General features: G+C 39.2%; 3 protein-coding genes across 6 annotated transcripts; all 3 read left to right on the top strand.

The window, feature by feature from the left end:
* Nucleotides 1–35: 35 nt before the first annotated feature.
* Nucleotides 36–6,007, top strand: LOC116732746 (E3 ubiquitin-protein ligase TRIM17-like). Of its 2 annotated transcripts, none has more exons than XM_032583164.1 (7): nucleotides 36–128; nucleotides 1,796–2,384; nucleotides 2,478–2,573; nucleotides 2,648–2,881; nucleotides 3,931–4,078; nucleotides 4,166–4,192; nucleotides 4,285–6,007. In XM_032583164.1, exons 2-7 carry the CDS (start codon nucleotides 1,806–1,808, stop codon nucleotides 4,872–4,874), a joined length of 1,674 nt encoding a protein of 557 aa, XP_032439055.1. In that variant the 5' UTR covers nucleotides 36–128; nucleotides 1,796–1,805; the 3' UTR covers nucleotides 4,875–6,007. The 2 variants fall into 2 exon arrangements, with proteins under 2 accessions (XP_032439055.1, XP_032439054.1); XM_032583163.1 differs by having other exon boundaries at nucleotides 67–208.
* Nucleotides 6,008–6,121: 114 nt separating this feature from the next.
* LOC116732747 (E3 ubiquitin-protein ligase TRIM17-like) lies at nucleotides 6,122–13,518 on the top strand. 2 transcript variants are annotated; one of them, XM_032583166.1, is made up of 7 exons: nucleotides 6,122–6,875; nucleotides 7,952–8,532; nucleotides 9,423–9,518; nucleotides 9,602–9,835; nucleotides 10,584–10,722; nucleotides 10,806–10,832; nucleotides 10,931–13,518. In XM_032583166.1, exons 2-7 carry the CDS (start codon nucleotides 7,954–7,956, stop codon nucleotides 11,482–11,484), a joined length of 1,629 nt encoding a protein of 542 aa, XP_032439057.1. In that variant the 5' UTR covers nucleotides 6,122–6,875; nucleotides 7,952–7,953; the 3' UTR covers nucleotides 11,485–13,518. The 2 variants fall into 2 exon arrangements, with proteins under 2 accessions (XP_032439057.1, XP_032439056.1); XM_032583165.1 differs by having other exon boundaries at nucleotides 10,575–10,722.
* Nucleotides 13,519–14,861: 1,343 nt separating this feature from the next.
* LOC116732118 (E3 ubiquitin-protein ligase TRIM47-like) lies at nucleotides 14,862–18,854 on the top strand. Of its 2 annotated transcripts, none has more exons than XM_032582101.1 (4): nucleotides 14,862–15,116; nucleotides 16,808–17,349; nucleotides 18,405–18,638; nucleotides 18,732–18,854. In XM_032582101.1, exons 2-4 carry the CDS (start codon nucleotides 16,813–16,815, stop codon nucleotides 18,753–18,755), a joined length of 795 nt encoding a protein of 264 aa, XP_032437992.1. In that variant the 5' UTR covers nucleotides 14,862–15,116; nucleotides 16,808–16,812; the 3' UTR covers nucleotides 18,756–18,854. The 2 variants fall into 2 exon arrangements, with proteins under 2 accessions (XP_032437992.1, XP_032437991.1); XM_032582100.1 differs by lacking the exon at nucleotides 14,862–15,116 and adding an exon at nucleotides 15,138–15,272.
* The last annotated feature ends 579 nt before the right edge of the window (nucleotides 18,855–19,433 follow it).

Here is a 19,433-nt window from a genome sequence, read left to right as displayed (position 1 = left end):
AAAAAAACAGCTTTAAGTTTTGTTTAAGAGAAATGACGTGACCTGGCCACGCCCACTAAGTGCCAGAAGCTGGATCTGCGTCTTCGTTTCTTGCGGATCCGTTTCCTCGGAAGAGGTGAACCCTGAAGGCATTCTATAATTGAAACTTACAAACTGCACATAAGATACTGTTAAAACGTGTGGAATTTATTGCAAAAGCGATACCCGGGTGAGTTACTACTCGACTGATTGATATATTTTAGTTGCTTTAAAGTAATTACCGACTGTGTTACAAAGCACTATAATTTGTTACTAGATTCATGCGGGCATGACTCACTGGGTGTGCCAAAGTTGATTTTTTTTTTCTCTCCATCTCTGAGCAGATTAGATTACAAACATCAAAATCACTTTTGGCACTCTTTTAGCTCTGTTATTGTTGCTGTGCTTAGCGGTGCCTAGTCTGAATCTATACAAGCCTACAATTTTTCAGAAAAGCTGTTTAAAGATGCAACTTATTTGTCACTGCTCATATTCACCAATGACAGTGGCCCTAAAATACTACGTAAGGCAATGTTTCTAATTACCATGACTTTTATCAACTACATTCTAAATCATTTTATAAAATTTGTGTAAATTTAAAATCCCCAAATCTAGTACAGTCGTAGTTAATTTAGCCTCTTCTACACAATTTCAACCGATTTTCCTTCCAGTGTTTGAATATGAAGCTCTCTGCATGACTCAACCCTCTAGTGTTGTAGACCTTGGTCAAACAAATTCAGTTTTTTCCACCATCAGTTTTTTTAGTTCTATGATTTTACTTGATAATAGTCATCTTTACTACTGTCAACAATACCAGACTTGACTTATGAAGGGAGGACAGTGAAGTTGTCAATGGATAAAGAAAAGTTGCCAGATTTGCAGGTTGTGGATTTTGTGCCAATAAGTAGCATTTCAGTTGTATTTTGATTAGGTTTGAGGAGATTATGAGAGAACCCACTGTTAATATCTCGTAACCAGTCAAGGAGAGAAGAAGGGAAGTAGATATGGAGGAAAGGTAGAATTTTGTGTCATCTACATAGCAGCAGAAATTGATACTACTGTATATTTTCTGAAAATATTGCTTTGAGGGTTAAAGGTTCCCAGTTAGTCCCAACCTGATTTGGGATGGTTGGGACTGTAAAGACTGGAGGACAGCGTTTGTGAACAAGGTCACAGTCCGAGATAAGATAAGAACCAGGACAAAGCAGTGCTGTTTACACCAATGAAAGCAAGAGAGTTAAAGAAAATAAAGAGAGTCTGTTGAGATACTGTGTCAAAAGCTGCAGTTAGGTCAAAGAAGGTGAGCAAGGTTAGCAAGTCAGAATCTGAGGCCATCGGGAAATTATTTGTTATTTTGACCACTGTGCTGCGACAGTGCCAAAAACCAGACTAAAATTGTTCATAAAAGTTGTTGACACTAAGGTACTTATGCGATTGGTGAGCTGTAACTCTAACACTATTTTTTGGACAGAAATAGGAGGCTGGAAATCGGTCTGATATGAATAAGGTCAGTGGGGACTAAGATAGGTTTCTTAGGTATTGGTGTTTAGAACAGTGCAAAAACAGAACTGAAGGTGAGGCAAGAACAAATTATGTCAGTAATGAGAGGCAAGAGTGAGGCAAAACTTTTTATTACCGTTTGTGAAATATTGAGAAGCTCTGACTTATAGATTGTTCCTTTTAAAGATTGGGTTAGAAGTCTTACAGGTAGTTTTTGCAATAGATGACAAGGTTTCTGACAAAGGGGGCTATAAAGTACTTTGTTGTTCTTTAACAGAGACTGCATAATGTCAACACACTGCAACCTCACTTCACCGCCAGAGGAACATTTACGTTGTTCGCTCTGTCTGGACCTCTTCACCGAACCCGTCACCACAACATGCGGTCATAGTTTCTGCAGGACCTGCCTCAGCCAGCGATGGAGCGACGGCGACTGCTACCAGTGTCCAAAGTGTAACAAAAGATTCCCCGTGAAGCCAGAGTTCTCCACAAACGAAGTCATGGAGGAAATGTCAGTCCAATTAAAGAGACGGAAAACCGAGGCACTCGAAAGCGAAAACGCACCGTGGCAGGTGAAGTGCGACGTGTGCGCGGATTTGAGGTTCAAGGCGTCCAAGTCGTGCCTGGTGTGTCTGGCGTCGTACTGTGACGGACACCTGGAGCCTCACCGGAGGGTCCCCGCCCTGATGAGACACAAGCTGGTGGAGCCACTGGAGAACCTGGAGGAGAGGGTTTGTGAGAAGCACGCCAGGATCCTGGAGTTTTTCTGCAGACGGGAACAAGCGTGCGTCTGTCTGCTGTGCTGCGAAGCAGAACACAGAGACCACGAGACGGTACCTGTTGAAGAGGAGGGGGCTCTGCAGAAAGTGAGACTTGGTCAAATGGTCCACAGCTGTCCAAGTGTAAAAATTAAATATCTGACTTAACCACATCGGCTTTCTTGTGATTGCTCATTTTAGGAAACCATTGATTCCCAACAAACAAAAATCCATCTCAGGATTGATGAAAGAATGGAAAAGATAGAGGAATTTCAAAAAACCTCAGAAATGAGCAAAGTGAGTTTCTGCAAACAAAACAAAAAAGCAAATTGCCCCACATCTATAGTAACAATAAATTTATCCTTAAATAGGTAAAAGCAGCCAACATAATTGAGGACGGTGAGAAGTTGTTCAGTATTCTGATGAGCAGAGTGCAAGAGATTCAAAGCAAACTGCAGTCAAACATTGAGAAAGAATTGAGAAAATCCAAGGAAACTGTCCAGGCGATGATTCAGGAGCTGAAAGAGGAGGTTGCAGCTCTGCAGATGAAACACTCTCAACTAGATGAACTTTCACAAAAGGAAGACAACCTTAGACTTCTACAGGTAAGTCAGTCAACAAAGTCCTACATCTTACAACTGACAGTTCTTAAGGAATGTTTTGTACAACATTGCACAGTAATGCAGTTGATATCACTGTTACCTTGCTGCATGAAGGTCCTGGATTATAAATCTGGCCTGTGGGTTTTCAATATGGAGTTAGCATGTTCTTCTTGTGCATGCAAGGGTTCTCACCAGGTGTTTCCTCTCAAGATTTGCAAACATGATTGTTAGGTTAGTTGGTCTCTCTAAAGTTTCATTAATTGCGTGGTTGTTTGTCCTGTGTGTCTCTGTGTTGCCCTGCAATGGACTGTCAACATGTCCAGGATGAACCCTACCTCTTGCCCAATGACAACTGGAGATAGAGACAGTCTTCTCCGTGAACCTATAGTATTATTGGATACAGACAGTTGATAGATTTGCCAAATCACTATTGAAAATTTAACGGTATGCCGAAGCAGGCTTGTGGATCAAAGAGAATAGCAGGTCTTAAATTAGACGTTCAATTCCAGATAACAATCCTTTTGGTTCAGTTCAGTTTACTTATCTATACGACACCTAATGTCGTCTCAAGTCACTACAAGAACACAGGTTGAAATTATTTCCATTGATCCAGTTTAGTAAATCAATTTTTCATTACTAGAAAACACCCCTCTAGCCAAATCCAATAAAAGAACGTGGCCCAGTCTAATCCTCAATATAATACAAAATAAATACTGTATAGAAGGGCTTACTGACATTCTGTGAATTCTTTATGTACAAATCTCAAATATGCTCGTAAGTTTGACCAAACCGGAAGCTTTTTTTCTTGTAGAGTCTTCCACAATCACTTAAGATGTCTTTCACTAACTATGGGCAACCGAAAAAGACAGCAAGAGATTCTTTTCCACAAATGTGAAAAATGTCGTCATAAGAACTTGACATGTTTACTGGGCTTGAGAAAACATCACCACAAGTATCAACAAAGTTATTCGTTTCAGCCTTAGCTCCATTTTATTGCATCTTTCGATTACTCATGCCATGCGTACTTTGCTTGGACCTGTGAATCTTTTCAGACATTGCAGACTCTGAACACCATGTCAAAAACCAAGGACTGGTCCGAGACCAAGGTTTACCCAGATCTGTTTGTTCACACAAAGAGGACAGCCATGGAACATCTTGTCAATTGTTTTCAAACAACACTAAGGACACTGACAAACATGGGTAAAATATATGCTGTGTACATTTAATGTATTCTTTTCATTAGAAATAAGTCATCGTAAACGGCTTTTTTGTTTTATCAATTTGTAGAATTGACCAAAATGAGAGAATACAAAGGTTAGATCATTTTCTTGTTATATTTACTCTTCAATGTTATGTTTAAAGTGATGATAATTATTTGATAATTAATGAAGTCTGTCTTTTTGTAGAATCAGTGACCTTTGATGAATCCACTGCTGGGGCTGGTCTTAAAATAACGGATTCTGGGAAACGTCTCAAGTACTCAAAAACCGCAATGTCACCAACACCGTCTTCCAAATCACAAAGGTTTGCTCTACCCATGGTTTTTGGAGCGAATGGCTTCATCTCCGGTCGGCACTACTGGGAGGTTCAGGTGGGCCTGAGAAACAACTGGCATATCGGTGTAGCCCTGGAAACGGTTGATAGATCACCACATACTGTGTACAAAGACAGTGGATTCTATTTTTTAGGAAAGTCTGGCTTTGATTATGAAGTTAGGGATTCAGCCTGTAAAGTTCTCCATCTCAGTCCCAGGCCAACACACGTGGGGGTGTACTTAGACTACGAGGCAGGTAGAGTGTCATTCTTTGACGTGACCCAAAAGTTGCATATTTATTCTTTCCTACAGGAGCATTTCACGGGGAAACTTTTCCCATATTTCTATCTGCACAGCGGCACAAAGAGGTCTGAGCCTTTGCTTCTACTTTCAATCCTTGATCCAGAATACTACCTTCGTCTCATTCGCTCTCTTGACCAAGCTAAAAAACCAGCTGAATAGAATCGATCAGATTCCAACTAGATCCTTGAAATCCAGATGTCCTACAGAGTAAAATGACCACTGGAAAATACTGACAAAGATTTTTACCTACAACCGTTCTCACTGTTTGGTTTCAGGGAAGACATGTTAATGTAAAGTGTTGTATAGCTGGGGATTAGGTCATTTCGTATCAAACATGTTTGTAACTTCCTTCACAGTAAATATGTAATGAAACAAAAGGTTTCTTCTTGGCCTAAGTAGCACTTGGTGGAAATGAAAAAATGTTACTGCCTGAGGAATGAAACTCGCGAACATTCAGAACTACAGAACAAGAACTTCAGCTCAATCTTCAAGGCCACATTGACTTCAAGCAATACCCCTTGGCTGGATGTTGGCAAATGTAGCTAAAAATCTTATGGGTTGTTTTTTTTTTTCCTATCTGAAGCAAAAATCAACATTGTACCAATGATTCTGATATTTTGAATGTGCTTTCCAATTTACATTATAACAAAGAGTAAACTAGATTTTTCTCTTGAATGTCTATAACGTTAAGCATTCTTTGTAACAGTATCCTTATAGCCTTTAATGTTTTGGGTTTTTGTCAGCTTTGTTTGTTTCATATCCAATTTTTTTTTAGGTCTAATACTGAATTTTTGATGAAAGATTTCAGACAGACTTGCATTGATTCGTTACGGCGGGCCAGATTTGGCCCTCGGGCCTCGAGTTTGACACTTGTGTCTTAGAGGAAAGTAACCAGCCTGGCCTTTTACAGTAAAAACATTAACCTGCAATAAAATACAAGATGTTCCACACAGTGTACGTTAGATATCATCTCCTCCGCAATCCCATCACATCAAACTTGCTAAATGGTGACCAGAAATCTGCCGAAGACAGAAAGCTGTGAAAATCCTCAACCAAGAAGTGCATCACTTAATTTGTTTTGCTCTGCAATTGAAAATAGAGTGATATTAACAATTCATCATATTGTACAACATAAAATTGGTAAAAAAGACAACAATATATTTGTTTTATTGTGCATTTTTCTCTGCTACAAGTTTTCCTTCCACCCAACTTTCTATTAAAACACTTGGATACGGCACCATGAAAACAGTAAGCATTCTTTTTTTAACAATAAACATTTGTGGCTTACCTTGTCAATGAGTTTGTAGCATCATTTGAAAAATAGCATTTCTGTATTAAATCTATTTTTTTGTACACAATATTCCAGTCTCCTTAAAACTGAGTTTTGGGTACTCTGGCTTCTTCCCACAGTCAGAAAATGTACATGTACAAAATCTGAAGCCGATCTAAATAAAACGCAGGTCTCATTACTACACCTGTATCTCTCCTACTCATTCTAATAGCAATGTCTGCTGGGAAATGAAGGCCTGCTTCATACAGTCCAGCCTGATAAGCTGGTTCTGGAAATGAAGAGACGTCAGCTCTTGGCTACAATAGGAAGGACAATAATATCTACACCAAGGTAACTCAGACGACAGTGTTGCTGAGAATGCCAACTGTAACATAAAAAAAACAGAGCTTAAATTATTCAAGCTAATGCTAAAAGCAGGCATTAGGCTAATTGATCTTTCTGCATGTTTCCAGGCCTTGTGCAGTTTATATTTAAGAGCTCTGGAAGAATTTGACTATTTTCCTTGTTGATGTTATTTATTTCTTGCATGTTTAGAATGAAATGTGGAATTTACTTGGATTTGCTTGTCAAAATTACAAAAGAGAACACCTAAAAACAAAATATATGCCAAAAATGCCCAGATAGCTTTTTTATTTTTTAACTGGGAAATCAATAGTCTAAAGTTTTGTTTCAGTGAACTGATGTGACCAGACCACACCCACTGTGCACCAAAAGTTGGCTCTGAGACTCACTTTTTTGGTAGATCTGCTTCCTTGGCAGAGATGAGCTCTAAAGTGTTTGTAGCTCCTTATTTGTAGCTTTCATCTTGCGTTGGAAGAGTCTACCTACACCCCTGGATTTACCATTTACAGATTAACTACATAGCTGAGGTGAGTTGTTGTTCTAAATCAGTCATTTCATCTGCAATGGCATTATTTCAGATGCCGATAATTATTTTTATGTGCTAACACATTCATGTGAAGATGACTCACTGGGTGTGTCTGGCATGGCGCTGCAGTTTGCCGTTTGGCAAAGTGACTGCAAACAACCATCTATCTCTCTTTTGGATCTATTCTTCTAAATAAAACCCATACTCGGCTAAAAACCCAATAAAATGTCCTAAAACATGCTGCAGGTTTCAGTTACAACTCTGGTAGTAGCGACTATGCTTTATTTCTTTGAGAAATTCATGATCAAGGCTTTTTTTTTTTCTATTAATTTATGTCAAATTTTCTAGAGAGTGCAACTTCAACACATTACCATTATTCCACATCCCCTTTTAGGTTAGCCCTGTTTAGTCTGCTTTAATTGAACTTCAATTCGTTTGTCGAAAGTCTGGTTTGTTTAGGGAGGTGTAGATGCGTAATCAGACTCCAATATGGACCAAAGAACCAAACTCTGGGGCGCCTACAGATCTAGGTGTTGGTTCAGTTGAAGTGAACTGTGGTGTGGTTCAAATGCATATGGCAATGCCAAGCGGACCAGAGACCGCTCCAAAAGCAGGAAGTGGACTATAGTGCAGGTAATTCTGGGTAAATAAAACCAAAACAAATGCACAAGTCTAGTCATAGCAGGAGAAATGGCTCGTGGCTTTTACCAAAGACAAAACAGAAATCCTATAACCGCTAAAATCTGATGCCACTCCATTGTTGTTTACATAAGGAAGGAAGTTTCGCTCAGTGTCTTTATCAGAGGTTTTCATGTTGATTCCTTCAGGGGTTCTTGGTGCAGCACCACCACAGGAGAGGAGCTGAACAGGTATACCAAAGGGTTTGGTTAGTTTAACATACAGAAGACCGAAAGCAAACCGTACCAGCTGAAAATGCAACACATGCTGTAATTTTTGTATCCAATCGAACAGAGCCTACCAGACTATCAAGCCTATCAACCTAGGAAGACCTGGTAGTACAGGAAATGTCATTTGTTTGAGGTATTCCACATCTTTTTTTTTTATCTCCTTCTACAGATATGTCAGCATGCCGCATCCTCACTTCACTGCCAGAGGAACATTTCCGCTGTTCGCTCTGTCTGGACCTCTTCACCGAACCCGTCACCACAACATGCGGTCATAACTTCTGCAGGACCTGCCTCAGCCAGCGATGGAGCGACGGCGACTGCTACCAGTGTCCAAAGTGTAACAAAAGATTCCCCGTGAAGCCAGAGTTCTCCACAAACGAAGTCATGGAGGAAATGTCGGTCCAATTAAAGAGACGGAAAACCGAGGCACTCGAAAGCGAAAACGCACCGTGGCAGGTGAAGTGCGACGTGTGCGCGGATTTGAGGCTCAAGGCGTCCAAGTCGTGCCTGGTGTGTCTGGCGTCGTACTGTGACGGACACCTGGAGCCTCACCGGAGGGTCCCCGCCCTGATGAGACACAAGCTGGTGGAGCCGCTGGAGAACCTGGAGGAGAGGGTTTGTGAGAAGCACGCCAGGATCCTGGAGTTTTTCTGCAGACGGGAACAAGCGTGCGTCTGTCTGCTGTGCTGCGAAGCAGAACACAGAGACCACGAGACGGTACCTGTTGAAGAGGAGGGGGCTCTGCAGAAAGTGAGACCTCACAATCGTTTGTACTTGCAGTGCTTTACAGATTTTTGTCGTCACTCCAAGATACTTCAGATAATTTTAACATCAAAGATAAATTGAGTACTTCAAAAAATCTTGAAATAACATTAACCACTGAATATTTAATAGATGAAGTATTAGGGCCATACTAAGAAAAACACTTTTTAAAACATGAGAAATGATGCGAGAATAAAATCAGTAAAGTTGAATAATTATGAGAATACAGTCGTAATAATACAGGAAAAATGTCAGACTAATACAAGATTAATGTAGGAATATTACAAAAACAGTTATACAGGAAAAACAGAAAAAGTTGACATATTACACGAATAAAGATGAAATAATACAAGAATAAAATTGAAATAATATGGGAAAAATGACTAAATATGAGAATAATGTCGAAATAATGAAAATAAAGTCATACAAGAAAAAAGTCAAAAATGAGAAGGAAGTCACAATATGAGAAAAAAAGTCACATCCAAGAATAACATTGTACGAGACGAAATTCTAAATATGATAATAAAGTCAAAATAACATAAAACATAAGTCATAGTTTTACATGAAAAATGTCAATATATTGAAAATGAAGACACATTTCGATATTAAAGTCAAAGTAATGCAACAATAAAGCCGTAGTGTTAAGACTATATTCATATTATTTCAGCTATTCTCATACGACTTTATTCTTGTAACAACATGACTATTCTCGTACGAGTTTATTCTGGGACTATTAGGACTTCTTGTAATTTTATGACTTTATTCTCGTAATTAGAAAAGGTGGCAAAACAGCTAAAAGACAAAAACTCTGTAAGGGAGTAAAAATGTTCTCAGTGCTCAGGATTAGGTGTTACTGACAGCCATTAACTTTCTTTTAGGAAAACCTTGAATCCAAACGAGCAAAAATCAAACTCATGATCGATGAAAGAATGAAAAAGCGAGAGGAATTTACCTTGTCATCAGAAATGAGAAAAGTGAGTATCTTAATTATATTTATATTTACAGGATGGCTTAAAGTGACGCTACATTCAACAATATTTTTGTGCATTTCGAATAGGTGAACGCAGACAAACAAACTGAGGACGGTGAGAAGCTATTCAGTAACCTGGTGGGCAGAGTGCAAGAGATTCGAAGCAAACTGCAGTCAAACATTGAGAAAAAATTGAGAAAATCCAAGGAAAAAGTAAAGTTGATGATTGAGGAGCTAGAAGAAGAGGTGGCAGCTCTGCAAAGGCAACACTTGCAACTAGAAGAACTGTTACAAAGTGAAGACCACTTTCGACTTCTACGGGTTAGTCAGTCAACTGAGCTTTACGTCACGTTGAAACAGGAAACTGGTCACGTTCTTTAGAAAAGCTTCACGGATATGGACTGAACCAGTCATGTGTCAATATTTACACATGCAGGCTTTGTGACACGACACAAGAAAGTTGAAAAATTTTCAAGTTAAGAAGTTTCATCTTCGCTCAAACGTTTGCTTGACAAAAAAGTACCATGAGAAATTTTTTTTTTTTAAACTTCATATGGGAGTATACTAGATTAAATTAAACTTCATGATAAAATCCAAGACCTTTGATGAAACTTAAGGCCAACTTACTTTTTTTTTTTTAAGAATTTAAGACATTTTAATGCCTTGATTTTAGAAACATAAGTTTAAGACTTTTAAAGGATGAGCGGACACCGCTATTTGTTAAAAATGTAATAGTGGTTCATTCAAACTCTGTTCTGAAAAAAAACAAAAAACACATTATACTCCTCTCACTGACTGATGAGAATTGTACATGTTAGCTGGTAAATGTAATAATTCTGTCTCCCCTGTGTGTCTCACTCACAGCTGACAGAGAGGATTAATTACTATAGAGAAGGGCAGAGCAGTTGCTAAGTCTGATGACAAGCTAAAAACCAAAGACAGACAAAAATGTTATCTACCTGCTCTGATATTAGATTTGATAAAAACTCATCAGTTTCACTTAAGTCTGGAAATTGTGCAGAAATGCCAAAAGGTATTATCCGCCTATTCATCTGTTCAGACTTTGCAGACTCTGAACACCATGTCTGAGATGAAGGACTGGTCCAAGACCAAGGTTTACCCAGACGTCTGCGTCCAAACAGTGAGGAGAGCCATGGATCACCTTATGACCAGTTTTCAAACCGAACTGAAAACGCTGACAACCATCGGTAATTATTCATAGATTCGTACATTTCTCCTGGTTATGATTGACTCTGACAATAACAATGTTCTTGTTATTTTCCTTTTATAGAACTGACCAGAATCAGACAATACAAAGGTCAGTGTCTGAATTCTGCTGGTTTTATTTACTTCATCCCATCTTCGAAAGATACTAACCCTTCCTGAACTTTGACTCTCTTTTTTTTTTTTTTTAAGAATCTGTCACTTTTGATGACTCCACTGCCGGCCCCGGTCTTAGAGTATTAGAGTACGGGCAACGTATGAAGTTCTCCAAAGAAGCCAGGTCACCATCTTATGAGTTGGAAAGGTTTGACTTACCCATGGTTTTTGGGAAGATTGGCTTCACCTCCGGTCGGCACTACTGGGAGGTCCAGGTGGGCCTGAGAAACGACTGGCATGTCGGCGTTGCCCTGGAAATGGTGGACAGATCAGATGATGTAATCGTGAAAAAAGAAAATGGGTTCTTTTCCATGGGAAAGTCTGGCTTTCATTACTATGTTCATTGCTCACCACAGAGAGTTCTTCATCTCTGTACCAGGCCGAGGAACATGGGGATTTATCTGGACTACGAGGAAGGCCGGGTGTCCTTCTACGACCTTGATGAGAGGTTCCACATTCACTCTTACGTAGGAGAACGCTTCACAGGGAAGGTTTTTCCTTATTTCTACCTGCACAGCAAATTAAAGAAATCTGAGGCGTTAGTTACTAATCCCTACTTGTCCTCATTCAGTCTTTCACGATCCAGTTAAAGAGGCTATCGCATGGGGAAACTACGTAGATCACTGAAACAAAATATCTCCATCATTCCTGCTGTTCAATTCACCTTCTGGTCCATTTTCTTTTTGTCCTACATTTATGTCACTTCAGCTGTTGAATTGACTTTCCTGCGGCTCCATCAGACAAGTAATAGTAGAGTTCATACATGTAGACAAATGTCCTAAAATGTAAATCTGCACCAATCATCTTTTTCTGACTTTGTGTAAACTTGGAAAACAGTTTATGCACAAATTGTTTGTAAATAAACTAATAGCCTTTTTTTCCCATTTGATGCTTGCACATAGCATCAAACTTACCCCCTGCTGGGAAGAAAATGGTAAATTTTATTTTATTTTTTTATTCTGCATGGGTCCTCATACAATTTTTGGTTAACTCTAATGAAATTATGATTTATTCCTTGTAAGACATGTTTATCTAAAGTAGGGCTTTACAATTTTTGGAAAACATTTTGATTTCATTGCATTAGTCACCAGTTTCAGGACACTTTTCTTTGGGTATCATTGCTCACCAATCGGTGTAAGGACATACAACTGGTTTGGAGGAGGGGGGCAGTAGAAACCATTTATCTGGCCAAATGACATGCTACTAAATATTGATTCCAAGTAGTCGTTTACGATTGACTGGTATTGAAATGATCATTTCTGTACAGCTCTGATCTAAAACATTATATACTAGTGAAACATGTCAATTGTGGTTTTAACACTCTTGATAAGAAACACACCGAGACAAAAGTGCTTCTTTTTTGCTAATAGGAAGCTTCTATATAGCCTTGAAAGCTGGTCTACTGCCACTTACGTCAGTTATGTTGGTGTGGACTTCAATGATTCTCAAACTTTAAGGTCAAAGGTCCAAATGTGATTTCCAGATGAGGTCAAAGGTCTTGAACTGTGTTGTACTGAGCAAACACCTTTTATCACATTTCCTTACAATTTACAAGCAAAAGAAAAGTCAGTTTAGAGAGACTGGAAATGTTTGTAACCATAATTTGTTCTAATTCTTGATAGTAAACAGTAAATCTTTATTTTATTAAAAATTTGATGAAATATTGTAACATCAAAGGAATTGAGGTAGAAATTACAAATACCAGAGACAGGATATATTGATGGGGAAAAAACAGCTTTACAAAACAATCCAAACTCTAATTTTGTAAAAAAATAAAAAAAGAAGACAACTGCTGCAAATGTTTGAATTCTGTTATTGAATGCTAAAAAAAAGACTTTAATTATATTTTTCTGCCACCTTTTTAATATAATATCTGTGAAAATACTTAGATTGTTGAATGGTTTGAGAGATGCCCATTTCAGTCCCAGCAAAGGAACAACTTTGTGGTTAAAATAAAATAATTTTCTGCCAAAGGTATGCGTCACAACCTTTGGGTGTTTGCATTTTGTGGTTTTAACTCGTTTTATTTTTTACTACTCTGGGAAAACGTTTACAATATTTGTGTTTTGTCCCTTTTTATTCATAAAATATTTTATACAAAAATTATTTATGAAAACTCGCATCAAAGTGGAGATTTGAGAAAACGAAATTTTTGTGTTTTCAGTGTCGAGATGGGAAAACGAAGAATTGGTGTTCCACGCATCAGAGTCTGCGACAAATTATGCGCCAATACATACACATACTTACTTTGACAGGACTCCTAAACGACTTCGTCTTGTATTTTATCAACTTCGTATTAAAATACTAGATGTAAAAGTAGCTCAACTTCTCTGTCTGTCCACACCTGTCCTCACAAACTGGCGCCATGTTTAATTCCTAACAGGAAGCGGTATTGAAGCAGTCTGATTGGCTGGGATATGTTTGAGCTTTGCTCTACACTGCCCCCTAAGGGTTCGGCGTATTTTAAACAGCTTTCAGTGATTGCTATGTGTGGGTTTATGTGGGTGAAAACTTTCCTGAAACCAATCCCGTGTATCCTATGTTGTCTTTTTTTTCGTTGTTGTTGTTGTATTTTTAACAATGTGGTGGAGATATTTGTTTTGATAAAGACCTGACTACATGTGTCCAGGGCCTGCGTTTCCTGTTCCGTTTTAGTTTTCCCACATTCATCTTGACTTTGTGTATTTCTCCGTAGACATTAATGTTCCATTTTTTTCCCCCTTTGTGTTTAAGCACATTTCTTTAGTACTTCTTCTCTCTATTCTCACTACTTTCTCTCAGATTATTCCCCCGCCTGTTCTGCACTCTGTTCATCGTACTCACCTGGTTTTCACGCCACAATCACATCTCCACAGTATTAAAGCTCTTTGGCTTCTTTCACTTAATCACTGCTGCAGTCTACTGTTATGCTGTTGCTGTCAGCCTGGGTCCTGTGTGGTGCTGTAAGTTTATCAACTCATCATTAAATTCTAGCTCCACCATGCGCCGACCTCTCCTGCTCTTGGGTCCTCCTCCTCAAAAACCACCAAATATGACAAGATGGAGCCACTGAAGCATGGATTGCGGCCTGTTGTTTGATCCGTCCTTGTATTTACCAGCCAAATCATTCATCCTTTCTTACCACAACATGTACTTTATCACTAGAATGATCCTTGCTAGCTACAGCATTGGCTAACAAAATAACCAATTTTAACTCCACTTTTAGTAAACGGAAAAAGTCAAAAAGATTTTTGGCACTTGTAGACTATGAAGAATATCCTCATAATGTGTTCCTGATGCTAAGGAGAAGAAAAAAAAAATCAAAAATCCTATTATAGTAGTGAAAACAATGTTTTCATACATGTATGAATATTGTATTGTCAGATTTTTGCTTCTACTTTTGATTGATAACCAGGTTGCTATGTATTGCAAATTTTTTTGCCCAGGTCCCTCTTGAAAATGAGATCTAGATCTCAACAGGGTTTACCTGGTTAAATAAAGGAAATAAAAAATAATAATAAAAAAATTGATCAGATTTTAGATTCCTTGGGGGGGGGAAAGGGGGGAAACTGCTTAGGTTTAGTAGTATCTAGTGGTCCCAAATTTACTGAAGTCATATTTAGGCATGCTAATCTTGAAGGAATTGTTGCTATTTCAGGAATAATCTTCAAAATTGGCAACGGAACAGTAAAGGGACCCGGGGACAGACGTGTGGGGGGGAGACAGGGAGAGGTTGGCGACTCAGAGTAAGGACTCTCATCACCACAGAGTTCGTTTCTTTCCCATTGGAGAGTACGTATTAAATAATAAATTGTCTTGCCATAAAACCTCGAGCGTTTTCGATATAACTTCGCTTCTCAGGCTCTGTGTGATGACAGTGAGACGTTTCCGCCAAATGTTGCAATTCCCTGATCATTGTGACGTCGCCGTTACGCGGCGCCCACATCTGTTTATCGCCAGCCGGCGGCACGTGAAGCCCCTCTCACTCACAGGAACCAATGGCAACATAGATTTTTCTCTTTTTCCCCCCCCACCGTAACCCCTCAGGCAGAAGTGACGGGTATAGTCGTCCCGCTGCTGGCCCGGAAGGATCCTATCTGTTCCTCATATTTCGGAGGTTGTCTAAATCAAGAGGACCTCTTTATGCGCTTGTGAAGAGCAGCTGTACGGACGGGAATATGAGTTCAAGAGCATCCAGGAAATTACAGTTCTAAAGCCCCGCCCTCTCTTTTCCCCTATAAAGGTGCGTCTATATCTATACAGGAACAACAAAAAAGCAGCACATAGATAAGAAGCAAACTTAACTCTGCCAAAGCTTCAAGTTGGCAGGAGTTTTTTTTTTTAAAGAAGGGAATGTACTTTTAAATTATTCTTTTTTTTTTTTAGATTTCTGTCAGAGGTAAGTAATTATGTATGCTGTTATGACATTTGTTGTGTTTTTAGTAACTTCTCAGTGGGTATGTTTCATTTTCACTTCTGATTTCTACATCTATGGCCAGAAAGAAGATTTTGCTGAAAATAAGCAAGCGAGGCAATCATCAGCTCATCTTGATTTATTTATTTTTTTTATTTTTATGACAGCCTTTTCACTTCTGATTTACTGAATAATGAGTCACATCTTTAATGTCATTAATGCTCTGACCTATCACAGTCAGGGATTAAGTCAGGGAGAACTGATATTTGTGCCAAAATACATAAGATGCATTAATAGGACTCAACTTGACTACAAGGTACAATTAGAACAAAACTGGAATATATGTGACTGGATATTTTCAATGCTTTATTCTGTTTAATTCTATCGAAATTAAATTCCTTAATATTTATGGACCTGTTTGTCGTTGAGGTGGCATCTGTCCCTTTATGAACCAGCTGGGTTGAACCGAATTACCTCTGAACCAAAACGGCGGCACAAACAACAAACTGCAGTAAAAACGGATCACATGACTCGACTTTGTCAAAGGTCACCCATTAGCTACTGAAGGCTTTTTAAGAACTCATTCAGATAACTCAGAAAATGATCTTTGACTGCATGTTTCAGTTCTCGCAAGTTTTCTTTGATCCTGACGACATGAGTTGATGGGAAACAAAGGAAAAAGGTAAACACAGAGAGTCGGATGGGGATCAGGTTTCTGGATTGTTTTTTTTTTGTTTTTTCAAATCGTCTTGGCAATGCAGGATTGTACAGGCAGGTGGATTTGATCAATTTACACGCAACTGGCAAACCAGAAGACAAATCCAACCCGTGAACGGTATCGTCTTTTACCGACTTTAGAAAGGACTTACATGGGCAGTATCCCAGGACCCCAATTTTCGGGGGAGGCCCAAAAGATTTGAGGTTTAAAATTTGTCAGACACCTTAGCGCTATCTTGACTTTTGAACAAACTCTTATCGACGCCGCATCATCAATCATTCGTCTCGCATCGATGCAGGTCAGGGCGTCCATTTTCATCCACTGTAGACGTATGAATAAAACTGAACAATTAACTCCCCAGCCTGATGGATTTACATGGAACCGACAAACAGGAAAACAATTACGCCTTGCGAAAAGGTACGACTACATAACTGCTGAGTCACAACCGAGACGAGCAACATTTGTTGCTGTTGTGTTAGCCTTCCAGAAATCTCAGGTCTTCTGGTTCTGGTCTCCTCTGCAGCCTTCAGCTTCTATGCATCACAAATCTGGAACAAACTTCTGGAAAACAACAAAACAGCCAAAACACTGAGTTCCTTTTTGAAACCCACCTATTTAGAGTTGCTTTTGATTAGTAGTAAATGCAATATTGACCAAGATACTTTATGTATATGGTATTGGACAAAATGTAATGGTTATTGTTTATTTACTGTATGGAGCTTTAATGGTGTAAAGCACTTTGAATTGCCTTGTTGCTGACACATATCCAATATCCAGTTAAATATGAAGCCGTTTTGTACAGGCTGCATGCTGAATCAAACGGCGAGTCCGAATCCGATGTCAACGCCTGCTGACTGCTGCATCTGCCTGGATGAGTTCACCAGCCCGGCGTCGCTCCCCTGCGGACACCGCTTCTGCCTGGCGTGCATAGGGGAGTACTGGAGGACCGGCGAGAGCTGCCAGTGCCCCCTCTGCATGGCGGTCTTCCCCAAACGGCCGCAGCTAAAGACCGAGCGAACCGAAAACGGAGCCGAACCGCTCAAAGCGGGAGAGGTCCCGTGTGACGTCTGTCCGGCTCGGCGGGCCGCGGTCCGGTCCTGCCTGGTGTGCCTGGTCTCGTACTGCTCCGCCCATCTGGAGCCGCATTATCAGAGGGAGGACCTCGGACGCCACCTGCTGGTCAGTGTGGCGAAGAACCTGGAGGACTCTGTGTGTCGGCTGCATGGGAGGAAGCTGGACAAGTTCTGCCGGAGTGACCGAAGCTGCATTTGCGCCACCTGCGCCAGGACGGAGCACAGAGGCCACCATGTTGTTTCCGTCAGCAAGGAAGCTGCTAGGAACAAGGTGAAGAGGGAGTTTTGTTTTTGTTTGAGCAAAAGTGGATTTTCTAGCAACTTTTTTTGTGAAGTTTAACAACGTTTGAACTTTTTATTTTTTTCCACCTGAAAAGTTGAGCTAAAAGCATTATACCGAGATAACTAGCATCTCCTGATGCATTTAGCATCATGTCAGCCAACCAAAAGATTTTCTAAGCTATTTAACCGTCAAGCAGCACTGAAAAAAAAAACAGGTGATTCAACTAACAAAAAAAAAAAAAATTGTTACAGGTAATCAAATGAATATATTTTCTTGGTTAAACTTAAGTTTATAAAGCAAGCCTGACAAATTAAATAAAGAAAAAAAACTTTGAGTGTTTAAATATTTCAGCAATATTTTTTGTTATGTGTGAGTTTTGTGGCTTTCAATGCACCTTTTTCATGATATATTGAAGAACCAATTAAACTTTTAGCAAGTCTAATTGGGCACAATTTCTGTTGCCCAGGTGTCTTTTGCAAATGGCTCTTTGGTTCTACAACAGAGGCTCTTGATAAGTTCAAAATATTTGTGCACAAGCAATAAAAAAATATCCAGATTTCAGCTGGATTTTTTTATTTTTATGGTTCTTTTGCATGAGGTCGTCTAGTAAATTTCTACACCAGAATAAGTACCCATAATATTTATTATTTTCTCTTTACGTTGAGATCTAAGTGGGTTTTTTTTTGTTTTTTTGTTGTTGTTGTTTACATCATTTCCCACAGACATCAGCATTCCATTGAAAGAAAAAGAAATGTATCAATCCTCCGTTTTGTAAAATGTTTTATGTTTTTAAACCTAAAAACAGAAGAAAAAAAATTATGGGATTTTTAAAAGATGACCACAGCATTTCTATAGTAGACATTACAAATGTTTATGCAAGAATTGTGGCTCTAAAAGAGTTTTATTTAGCTAAACTGAGGGCGAAAACAGCTCTTTGGGTTTTGCAACAGTTTTCAGGAAAACACACACATCCTATTATAATGACAAACTACAATTTTAGAAAAAAGGCATCGTCTTTGATACAATTGCTGTTCTCTCCGCAGACTAAACTGAAGCGCAGACGACTGAAGCTTCAGCAAGAGATTCAGGGGAAGCTGAGCGTGGCTGAGGACGCGGAGCGGACCGCTGGCCTCCGTGGAGGAGAACTTCCAGCAGAACTTTGGGCGCAAGCCAGGAAGCCGCTCAAACTGCTGGAAGAGGAGATCAGCGAGCTGCAGGAGAGGAACGCGGAGCTGGAGCAGCTCTTACAGACCGAAGACAACCTCCGCTTTCTGCAGGTCTGACATGTTGCCACAAGTCGACTCACTGGAAAAAAGAAAGAAAAATTCAAACGGTTGCTTGAGTAAATGGATCGTTTTGTTTCTCCACAGCGATTCCTACACTCCTGTTCTTGAGCGGAACGACAAGACGCTCGACATCCGTGGGCCAAAAAAATACAATTGTGACATATAAAAATATATATTTTGTTCTATAAAGATATAAACTCTCAGAAATCTGTCTCCTCTTGTATTTCTATGCACACCTTCACACTCTGACCAGACGTCTGCAGAAGGCCTTCGTTAGATATTTTAGTTATTTATTTTGAACTTGATATAAGTATAAACATATTTCTGTACTACAATAATCTTAACAGGCTTAACACATCGTAACTGAGCTAAAATAATATTTTATATTAGGTATGATATGCCAGAACATACACCAGGAACCAGGAACTTTATATTTAGACACCATTCAATAAAGTGTACTGGAGACATTATTCCCTTTGCAAAGTGATTATATACTGACTTTCAGTGCATGTTTTGGGTTTTCTCTTACCTAGTTGTGGAAATATCTCTTCTTGACAAAGGTTTTGAAAAACATTTGTGGATTCCTTTTGACCTTCGTCGTGTAATTTTTCTTTTTCTGAAAATAGCAATTTCATAGTATACAAATCTCCTTTAATCCTCTTTAAACAATGAAAATTTCCCTATGGAAAATATTAGATTTGCACTAATAAGACCATTTTTTTGTTATTTATATTTATATATTTACACATAAATTGTGCTCTCCAAATAATCTTATCGATCAAAAGA

Source organism: Xiphophorus hellerii, chromosome 14 (assembly GCF_003331165.1).
Source record: "Xiphophorus hellerii strain 12219 chromosome 14, Xiphophorus_hellerii-4.1, whole genome shotgun sequence".
Lineage (NCBI taxonomy): Eukaryota > Metazoa > Chordata > Actinopteri > Cyprinodontiformes > Poeciliidae > Xiphophorus > Xiphophorus hellerii.
The sequence above is the reverse complement of the archived record's forward strand: the minus strand, read 5'-3'. Positions and strand labels throughout refer to the sequence as shown.

Bases quoted from the DNA above. Each gene is read 5' to 3' on its own strand.
- LOC116732746 (XM_032583164.1), top strand. From the start codon at position 1,806: ATGTCAACACACTGCAACCTCACTTCACCGCCAGAGGAACATTTACGT. The intron at 4,079-4,165 runs GTAAAATATATG...ATCAATTTGTAG, and splicing joins AAGGACACTGACAAACATGG to AATTGACCAAAATGAGAGAA. The intron at 4,193-4,284 runs GTTAGATCATTT...GTCTTTTTGTAG, and splicing joins CAAAATGAGAGAATACAAAG to AATCAGTGACCTTTGATGAA.
- LOC116732747 (XM_032583165.1), top strand. From the start codon at position 7,954: ATGTCAGCATGCCGCATCCTCACTTCACTGCCAGAGGAACATTTCCGC. The intron at 8,533-9,422 runs GTGAGACCTCAC...ACTTTCTTTTAG, and splicing joins AGGAGGGGGCTCTGCAGAAA to GAAAACCTTGAATCCAAACG. The intron at 9,836-10,574 runs GTTAGTCAGTCA...TCATCTGTTCAG, and splicing joins ACCACTTTCGACTTCTACGG to ACTTTGCAGACTCTGAACAC.
- LOC116732118 (XM_032582101.1), top strand. From the start codon at position 16,813: ATGCTGAATCAAACGGCGAGTCCGAATCCGATGTCAACGCCTGCTGAC. The intron at 17,350-18,404 runs GTGAAGAGGGAG...TTCTCTCCGCAG, and splicing joins AGGAAGCTGCTAGGAACAAG to ACTAAACTGAAGCGCAGACG. The intron at 18,639-18,731 runs GTCTGACATGTT...GTTTCTCCACAG, and splicing joins ACAACCTCCGCTTTCTGCAG to CGATTCCTACACTCCTGTTC.